The 10,577-nt window shown below is 34.8% G+C and overlaps 1 protein-coding gene across 1 annotated transcript; it reads right to left on the bottom strand.

Annotated features, from left to right (window-relative positions):
* Positions 1-771: 771 nt before the first annotated feature.
* Positions 772-4,794, bottom strand: LOC113316604 (probable leucine-rich repeat receptor-like protein kinase At1g35710). The gene is made up of 4 exons (XM_026564765.1): positions 4,619-4,794; positions 3,990-4,272; positions 2,193-3,762; positions 772-1,424 (listed from the first exon to the last, which is right to left on the bottom strand). The coding sequence occupies exons 1-4, from the start codon at positions 4,792-4,794 to the stop codon at positions 772-774; spliced, it is 2,682 nt and encodes an 893-aa protein (XP_026420550.1).
* Between the last annotated feature and the right edge of the window lie 5,783 nt (positions 4,795-10,577).

The following is a 10,577-nucleotide window of genomic DNA, read 5'->3' on the forward strand; positions in this document are numbered from 1 at the left end:
TCATCTGAAGTTGATTCTTAAGGCAATCCAAGTTCTTAAGTAAATGTTTGTGGCCACAAAAAATGGCTCATAATTGGGAACAATTCTTAATACCAAAGAGAAAATTTACAGGTGGAATGAATCCTTTGTGGAATTACTTGGAAGAAATCATTTCTGTTACTACATCTTTTTCCCCTTGTAATCAAATTGGAAGCTTTTTCTTTACCTCCTTTACTTAGTACTATATGCGCTGAATGAACTGCATTAGTCTAAGTAATGAACTACATTACTTAGACTTGTTCAATAGATCTAATTAACTGAAGTTTCATTCATTGACTAGAGCTGCATCTACCTGACCGAGATATAGGCAATTTAACACAAGGACGTATTGCATCCTGTTAGCATCACGTGAGAATATCAAATAATGTCAATAGAGATTTTTGCTCGAGCATCTTTGAGTTAAATTAGTGCATTCCGAGATACGAAACATTAATGTTACCATATATCCATCTTAATTTCAATTATTAATGGTGTTATTCGTCTCTGAATGATTTTCAAAATGATGGATCGTGTTATTGGTCTCTGGTTAGCCAAACCTATTACCAAAGTCCCAAAATTTTAGCTTCAAATTCATCTTTTTAGTTATATAGGAAAAATGGCTTCCAAAATGTGAGACAATGTGAAAATAGCATCATAAATGGATCCGTCTCAAATTTCTTAAATCTTATATTTACAAACAATAGCATACAATCATTTAAAATTGAGCAAACGTAACAAATGTGTCATCAATTATCAATGTCTTAAGAAAACTTGAATAGTTCTAACTGCAATGCTGTCAACAAATTTCCAGTACGGACACCACCATTTCTCTTTCTTCAACACCAAACCAAAAAACAAACCCCAAAATCCAACTATGAACCCCAAAACAACAACACCAAACAAATACCATTTATCTTTTGATTCATCTTCTTCATCTCTATTAACTTCACTTGGATAGTTGGTACTGCCATTATCGCTGTCATCCCCACAAATACTTTTTGTAAGATACCCACATAGGAAACTGTTATTAACATATGCTGAACCATCACCGCTTAATGTATCAAAATGTGGACCTCTTGGTATTGTGCCACTCAAGTTATTATAAGACAGGTTCAAATAACCAAGAAAATCCATTGATGCTAAAGATACTGGGATAGGTCCAGACAACTTATTAAAACTCAAATCCAAGGACTCCAAACCATTCATACTTCCCACACTCAGTGGAATGTTACCTGAGAGGTGGTTGTGTGATAGATTTAGCATGGAAAGTCCTTTTAATCGACCTATCTCTTCAGGAATTTCCCCTTCGAGTTTATTAGAGGATAAATCGATTCCTGAGTTATAGGTATACAGATTCTCATACTGCGTTATGATCCCTTTGGTCGTCATCTGCAATTGCAGATTGCCTGGATACCCACCACGATCAAGTGTGAACGTATAATTCGATCTACTTCTTAACATTAGTTTTTGTTGGGGTATATATTTAAAAAACATAGTTTTGTAATAATATGCCAAAGTTAAAGAGATAGTATGGTGGCATTGTTTTGAGCTCCCACACTATAGACATGGGTTCAATTCCCACCCCACACAATTTCACTAGGGTATATACTATTTATACTATATATTATATTACATTAGTCCGGGAGCGGGGTCTGCTGATCCAGAAACAATTTTTTTTGCTGTTTTTAACTTAAATTTTCAAAACGTATTAAGATAATTATATCATGATTAATTACAGTTAATGTTGAAATTTTAATACGGCCGTTTTTTTTGCTGTTACAAAGAAATTTAATTGGCATTTAATCGAAAATTAATTTTCCATTAATTCCATTGATTCTTTTTGATTATAAATAAAACTGGTTTCTGGAAGAGAAAACATAGAACGTTATTTTTATTTCGTCAAGTTTTCTGAGCAAGTGTTGTTGAAAGAGTTATTATTGATTCGATTTCTCAGTGCAGAGAAATCGAAAGAGATAAGCTGTTTTATCCCATAGGGTTTCGACAAAAAACTGACTGCTAGCACAATCAAGAGGCAGAGTCGCGAAACACCTTAAAGATAGCGACCTAGTACGCGACTCAGCGGTTTCTTTGTGTGATTTGGTTATAGTGCTTTGTTTCTAACAGTTTTATTTTTTTATTTTTTGATGGTCTACTTCTTAACATTAAGAACTTACCTATTCCATTAGGAATTATCCCGGTGAGATTGTTTCTCGATAAGTCTAATACATGGAGTTGCTGCAAATCAAGAATCTCTTTGGGGATTGACTCATTGAAATTATTTGTTCTTAAAGAAAGAATCTGAAGGTTACCGAGTGAACCAGCCAAACTGGATATACTTCCTCCAAAGTTGTTATTCCCCAAGTCGAGAACTACCAGCTCGTGAAGTTCACCGATGAAATTAAGAGGATCGCCATCAAAATTGTTGTCATTTAGTTGCAGAATTTGCAATTTCTTAGCTTGTTCAAGCTCTTTCGGAACATTTCCAGTGAGGTTGTTAATGCCGAGATTAAGATATATAAGAGAATGACAGTACCCTACACTAGTAGGTATAATCCCAGATAAGTTATTGTTGGAGAGATCAAGATATTGTATATTAGACTCTCCAGGTTCTTTGGAGCATACAGAAAAGGGAATGGAGCCTTTAAGTTCATTACCAGATAACCAAACTAAGGACACGGTAGATAGTCTTTCTCCAACTTCCATTGAGATTTCACCGTTCAATTTATTATTTGCTAAATTATATAGTTTGGCGTTCTTACACGGAAGAGGCAGAGGACCGTGAAAATTGTTGGATGAGAAATCTAACGACATGAGATTTTTGAGTTTGTTCATGCAAGAAGGGATAGTTCCTGTAAGGTTATTCCCAGATAACTGCAAATTTTCTAAATCAGTCAAATTACAAATGAAATCAGGGAACAATCCTTTCAGATTGCATGATGCCAACCCTAATACCTTGAGTTTAAGTTTAGGGTATAAATGTAAGTCTTGATGGATAGATACCGTTAGCTTGTTTGGACCCATCTTTAGATAACTTAGATTTAACTTGGTAAACAAAGAGGAAAGTGAGACATCACCCCTGATAAAGTTTTTACTGATATCTAACCGATCGAGGTACCTGAGCATGGTAATGCAACTTGGCATCGTTCCAGTAAAATTGTTACGCTGCAGGAAAATTTCTCGAAGAGAAGAAAGTTTGCAGATTGATTTTGGGATGGATCCTTGAATTGAACAACCAGACGCTTTAAGAAACTCTAACATCGGCACATTTGAAATTAAATCAAAAAATTGTCCGGTTACTTTAGTTGTTGATATCCTAAGAGATTTCAGTTTAGGCCACTTACGTTCAAACATTTGCGCAAGATCGACATGAAGAGCAGTATTATTGCCGACATCAAGCTCTTCAAGTTGAGGCATATATGGAACTGAACCATGAAGATTACACCTTGTTAAGTAAAGACTAGAAAGTGAAGTCATTTTGGCCAGGTGTTCTGGGAATGAGGAATTGAGCTCAGGATTGAAACTCATATTAAGAGACGATAGACGAGAAAAATTGGTATACTCTTGGATGGGAAAAACCGGACCAGATATATTGCAGTAAGATAGATCGAGGACTTTAAGATCGGAAAGAAAAGATATATGTTCAAGAAAATTATTTTCTGATGAGGTCGCCTCATGTAAATTAATACGACTCAACCTTAACACCTCGAAATTTACTAACCCTGTCAACCATTTTGTAGATGATAACTGCATGCAGTTTACAACACCGCAAGATAAATCAAGGTACTTAAGAGATGATAGATTAGTGAATTGTGTCAAAGTTGATCCAGAAAAGTTGGAATGGGAGAGATCAAGATGAGTGAGTTTTGTGAGATCAGAAAATTGGAGTGGAATTTGTGATTCTTGGAAATTGTTGAAGGCAAGATCAAGATACTGAAGATGCGTGAAGTTATTAAAGAAAGGAGAGAATTTACCTTGTAGTGCAGTGTCTGGGGATTGAAATCATTTAAATTTACTCTATATATATACTCGTTATAGTAAATTTCATACTCTGTGTTCCGCAGGTTGATGGAGATAACATGAAGAGAGTCGCCAGAACACTGAATTCCAAGCCAGTCACAACAGTTCTGATATTTGTTTCCTTGTTGCCATGAATACAAGCGATTTGTAGGGTCTTCTAAAGAGGACTTGATGCCTAAGAGAGCCCTTCTTTCCTCTTGATGGCATCCATGAGAAGCCAGTGGAAACTGAGTGAGGCTGATCATCAACAAAAAGAAAATGAAATGATGATGAGTAAGAAGATGGATTATTGATGTAATCTGAGTATTTTTACTGAATGATGAGTCCATGGTTAACTAATACTTCTGCTAAACAAGTTGTATTAAACACAAATATTGGTGTATTATATAAAGGGAATTTTAATAAAGTGCCACACTTCCAATTTGCAGTTTAAGAAAATGCCACCGTTTTTTTCAGAGTTTATTTAATGCCACACGTTTGACCTTTTCCATCCAAAAAAATTGTTGCCATCAATTAGTGCATAGGTGGCATTTATCCAGCTTAGTAAAAGACATATACACCCTCAAATCTGTCACCAACTCACCAAACCCATTCCTTATTTTGAACAGTGTAAGTCATTGCCGGTCTGAGTTGGCTGGTTGGATCGGTCATCGTGCTAACCAGAATAAGCCATCGCCGGTACCGAGTTGATTCAACATAACAAAGATTAGATCGAGTTTCAGCTGTTTTCTGCGCTTTTCTCAGGCAAATTTCAGCCATTTTCCCTGCAAATTCCTAACATTCATCTATACTTCCATCGCTGCTTCATTCTTTTCAGTTCTCTAACATCCAATAAACTTATCGTGTCCCTGCAATGATTCAATCTAACACAAACACATTCAATTTCTATCTTGAGCCCTAAATTCTTCTCTGCAACCCATAACTCAAACTCAAACACATTCACAGCACAATCATCTCACAACACTACTAGGACCATGCCTATGAATCACTACCTCAACTCAAAACCCCTCTTTATCACAGACCCATTCATTCCATGGCAGTGAGCTTAATGTCCATTCGATCAGTCAACAACAACAGAAGCTTCAAATTTGTCTTTCCTTCTGTTAAATCTCAATTCCACCAGTGCTTCCATCTGCATAGACAACACCAACAACATACATTCAAATCCTAAATTCTAAACTGTAATCATGGCTTCATGTCATAACCACCATACTCATCTTATCCATCTCAATTCACTGTCTATAGATACGTCCATAAATTCAACAACAAAACTGCATAACTTAAACAAAATTCATAGAGAAAAACAATTACCTCAAACTCATTTACTCAAGCACCAGCCAGTTCATCCCAGATAACTTCATAATTCATCTGAGTTCCAAATACAAACTCTAACTATTGAACTTAAGCTAGTCTCCAACCGTAACTCTCAATTCAGATCAAACCCACCTCCAATTAATCATCTAAACCCTCAATTCAGTTCATCCATCAACATCAGTTCTTAACCAACCCTAATTCAATTCCCAAATATTCTATTCTCTCAATCAAACTCAATTCATCCATCAAAATCTTCCAATCTATTCAACCCATCCTTTAATTCCTTCTTATTCACCCTTAATTGAATCTCGAAATTCATTTCAGGAACCCTAATTTCTTCACAATTTCATTAACATCTCAATTCTTCTTCAAGACAATACTACAACTTCAATTTAGCAATAACCCTTTGATCTTCATCTATTAACATCCCGTTTAGCTTATCAATTCCAAATAAACTCAACATCAAACTCTAACCTTCACAGAAACACTTCGCTTCAACTCAATCGTGGATTCTAACCAAACCCAACTATGAACTCATCAGCACCACACTCGGTTGATTGGTTTCACTAATTTTCATCTCTGGAACGCCGGAGAAGAAGAAGAAGGAGAAGGAAGAGAAGAAAGGAAAGAGAAAGAGAATTCAAGTGTAGTTAGGTAATGTTGCTTCTTGTGACCGATTCAAATCGACCTAATAGTGTGAAAAATCATTGTCGAGTTTGGACCAACACGAATTCAAGGGTAGTTAGGTAATGTTGACACGTTGTATTGACTTTTTCAATGATTATAGACCGAGTTAGTGGGCCCTGACGGAATATCTAACGGTTGTGACATTTAATAAACTCTGAAAAAAACGGTGGCATTTTCTTGAATCGGAATTTGCAAGTGTGGCAGTTTGTTAAAAATCCCTTATATAAAAGTGTTGGACTAATGAATGAACGCAACGTGCATGGATTGATATTTTCATTGACTAACTAGAATGATCTTGACTTGGAGACTCATGCGTAACATTAACTCTTTCTCTGCGGTGTAGGTTCCACAACAAAGAAAAGAGATCTAGAAGTTCAGTTTTATCGAAAAAACTTTTGATTTCACATGTACCTGGTCAAACAAATTGGTATTTTGTGTGGTTCTTTGCGCATATGCAATTAATATTGACAACAAAACCAAATCCATCTTCAAAATTCAACTTACTTATAGCAGATTTCTAGCTTTTTTCTTTATTGATCGATTATCTCTAAAAACTTAAAAGAACTATGATGTTAAGGAGTCAAGATTGATAGGCAACAGCAATTACTTCTCAAAGACATTAGCGACAAGTTGGTGAGACTAATTAATTATTAGTCATGGTCCATGGTAATCACTTTCCATAAATGTGAAACCAAGCACCGAAATGTGCTATAAGGTGCCTGAAGTCCACCGTTGACATCCGAAAAAGATAGAAACCTTGTTCAAGAAAAATACTTCAAACTAACTTTCACAACTGCCTTTCACAGTGAACCCCGTTCCTTGCGCACGCCTTGGAAGTAGGTTCCCGTTTCTCAAACAACTCTAATGTCCGCTTTCACGTGTTGCTAAATAGCAACAACTGCGAATCCAGAACAAAAATTTAATGGGGACACAATTTTTTCCCGAAGATCATAACTAAAATTGTATCTGAGAAAACGACGATAATAATCCCAAGTTCACCAACCAGTAAAAAATGATATATAGAAATTAAGTAATTAAAGATCGCAAAAAGAAATAAAAAAAAAAGATGAGAGGAGAGGAGATTCATGAAGAATGTGAAAACAAAAAAAAAAATAACTTAACCGATATTAGATTTTTTAGTATAATAGTAGAATTAAAGTTATACAATTTCTTTAAAACAAAGAAAAAAGTATAGTATTTTGTCTATTTATTCAAGGAGGGGACTGAAGTCAAATTAGAAATTGGCGCAATGTACAAACACATGATAGGCAATATGTGAGTGTTCGACGAAATGTTCGCTGAAAGGTGCTGGTACCATGATAGGCAATATGTGAGTGTCAATGATGATATATCCAGTAATTTCATTTTACTCCAGCATTTCAGAAAAGTTAAAGCAGGCAACACATATCTTCATCTTGTAATAAGAAATATGAAATACCTCGAAATTCAATAATTTTTTTTGTGTATGCGTCTTATTATTACCGATCTTTTAGCTAATCACTGCTATTAATTCAGTTTAGATTAATAGGCCGATTTTTTTTCTAATTTATATACGAAATTTGCCTATTTTCTTAAACGGAGGTAGTTATAAAAAACACATGACAATTGTCAAGTGGATGATTTATCCTAAATATATGAATCGATCGCATCTGCTAGTTCTACCTTTACAAAGACTTCTTGTCCCATCTTTATTTCTTCTCCTCACACTTTTAACAACGATAATAAGAGTTTTCAGATAAAAATTGATGAAAAATGGATGTTAAGAATAAAAAAGTAGGCAACTTTAATAAACAAAAGAGTGTACATATTTATTCGGAAATTAATAGTATGATAAACCTGATCTGCGTGCATTTGTCTCCTTTACGAATCTCTGAAGGATTTTCCTTGTTAAAATCAAATGGTATATACTGATGCTTGTGCGCGGACCCAAAGATTTTAAAATCCCAACTATAAATTGAATCTACTATGAGTCTTGCAATTCAAATTTTGACTTGTGGGATTCGTTGTGATTCGCAAGTCAGACAAGTCTAAATCCACGTTTTCCAAGTGATTTTTATTACAAATAAACATAAGTAATGCATGTCTAAATATGTGCTTTCCAAGTGATTTTTATTAAAACTAAACTTTTAAAGACATTTTGACTCGCACAAGAAAATATGTGTTGAACTTACGAGGCATCCCCACCTAATTGAGTTCTCATCTACTGATCTGGATGTTAAATTGTGTTATGTATTCTTCCTAATTCATATTCATAATACTAGTAGTATATGTTTAAACATAAATCTTGAAATTTATCATGAATATTCGATTTACGATTCAACATGTGATTCATGATTTAACAACTTTGGTTGCAGCTAAGATACGAACTGTTAGAATGCGGGCATCCAACTCAAAACCAATTGGCAATGAGTGGAGTGTCCCTTCTATATTATATTTTAAGTTTATTAAGAGGACATTAACAATGTGGGACTATCATCCTAATCACGAACATTGAATCATAATTGAGAGAGATTCTCTATGAAATAAACAATTTCAAATCCCCATTGACATCGTTCTGAACTAGAGTTTGCTCAATTTTTTGATACCCTTGTGTCTACAAGTCCTTCCTTTAAACGGAACTCTTCACGGATCTTTTCAAATAAGAAGACTAAATTTAGTCACATCTATTAGAAGTATATCCATCATCTTTAAAATGGTCATCAGTATAACAAACCAACACGTTAATGTTTCTGAAGTAAAACTAGACTTCCAACGAAAGGGTCGGTGTGCTCAAATTCTTTAGTCATCTAGCCGGTGCAAGTGAAACTTGACTTCCAATAAATGTTTCTGAAGTAAACCTAATCGGCATATTTTTAACGGTCCGCGAGTTATAACTCCATAGGTGTCACCATCCTTTCACAAAAAACCCATCAAAATAAAAATAACACAAAAACCCCATTAAAACAAAATTAACACAAAAACTCCAAATTTAAATGTTGGTTTCATCAAATTTTATTTTGGTTTCATCAAATTTTATGATGAAACCAAAATAAAATTTGATGAAACCAACATTTACACTACAAGAAAAGTTGGATTAAGCGACCAGTCAATTTTGGTTGGAAAAGCCCATATTGAGTCGCTCTAACCCTTAAAGCGACTTAATTTGGCTCTTGCTCTCGAGTTGCAAAAGGTGGGATTTCTACAAGTCTAGAGCGGCTAGGCAATCGCTTTAGAAATCAAGCAATTATCACATAGCGTCTTTTTTCTTAATTGCTTCATGACTAGACCGACCTTCCTAGAGCAAGCAAAATAGTGATCGCTTTAAAGCTAGACCAACTAAAATACAGCAAGTAAAACGCTGATCACTTCATAGATAAACCAACGATAATAGAGAAAGTAAAACGCTGATCGCTTCATAGATTGACCAACCATAATAGAGCAAGTGAAATACCTGAAGTTGGTTGCTTACATTTTTGAGCTACCAAATTTTTTGCCCTGAAGTTAGTTCCTTACATTTTTGAGCTACCGAAGTTGGTTGCTTACATTTTTGAGCTACCAAAATTTTTGCCCTGAAGTTGGTTGCTTACATTTTTGAGCTACCAAACTTTTTACCCATTACATCTGTTGTTCTAGTGCCGGAAGTATCTGGCCGATTTCGATTTAGATAATCCCAAATTGAAATTAGAATTAAAATTGATACTAAAACAAATTATGAACCAAATTAAAAACTGAATCAAGTTTTATTGTATCACATAGATCAATTTACATCATTTCTTTAAAAAAAACAATCTTTACAGGAACAAAAAGATCAAAAATACAAACTAATCAATTGAAATTATAGAAGAAAGAAAGAGAGAATAATAACAATATGAAGAACTCAAATCAAGAGCTTTCTCATTCTCTTTTTTATATCAAGGAATCATGGACTCTCACAAAATGGTGGCGCATCCAACGCACGCGTCCCTTATCGGAAACATCAGTAACTTCACATGCATATCTCCCGCCAAAGTTTAGTATAAATGGTAAGACAAAGATATCTAAATTTGAATGTTGGTATATATTAAGACAATGATACCTGATTAGTTGACAGTATCGGCTGCCCATCAAGGCGCTTGAGACGATATTTGTATATTGTATATCCATAAACACCTTTTTCAGCCCAATACCCAACAACCTGGAAAATTACAACCACTAAAATCATTTCTAATGCATAACTTATGACCCCAGCCAACTGAATATAAAACATAAGTAGATATGTACTTGAATGTTAAGCCTGAAGCTACTCACATGGTATAAACCATAATATGTGTACCTTCCCACAGAAGCTGCTAGGACACTTCAGTCCACGAATGACTCTGACGTGAATGGTCCAGTTCTTATATTCTGCCTGTAGAATTTGAAAACAAAAATATTTGATACTTGTAGCATTTGATCATTTGCTTAAGTGTTGCAAGCCAGAAGTTGCACTCGTCTCACGCGCTTGTGGTCATTTGAACCTACATTACAAACAAAGTCATAACCTGTAATGAGCATCCAAGGTACCAAGGAATTAATTGGAAACT

This window comes from Papaver somniferum, chromosome 10, assembly GCF_003573695.1.
Source record: "Papaver somniferum cultivar HN1 chromosome 10, ASM357369v1, whole genome shotgun sequence".
Taxonomy (NCBI): Eukaryota; Viridiplantae; Streptophyta; class Magnoliopsida; order Ranunculales; family Papaveraceae; genus Papaver; species Papaver somniferum.

Coding starts and splice junctions, on each gene's coding strand:
- LOC113316604 (XM_026564765.1), bottom strand. CDS start 4,794: ATGGCTGAAATTTGCCTGAGAAAAGCGCAGAAAACAGCTGAAACTCGA. Junction 4,273..4,618: donor CAAAATAAGGAATGGGTTTG/GTGAGTTGGTGA, acceptor GTTGATGATCAG/CCTCACTCAGTTTCCACTGG. Junction 1,425..2,192: donor GATAATTCCTAATGGAATAG/GTAAGTTCTTAA, acceptor GTGGGTATCCAG/GCAATCTGCAATTGCAGATG.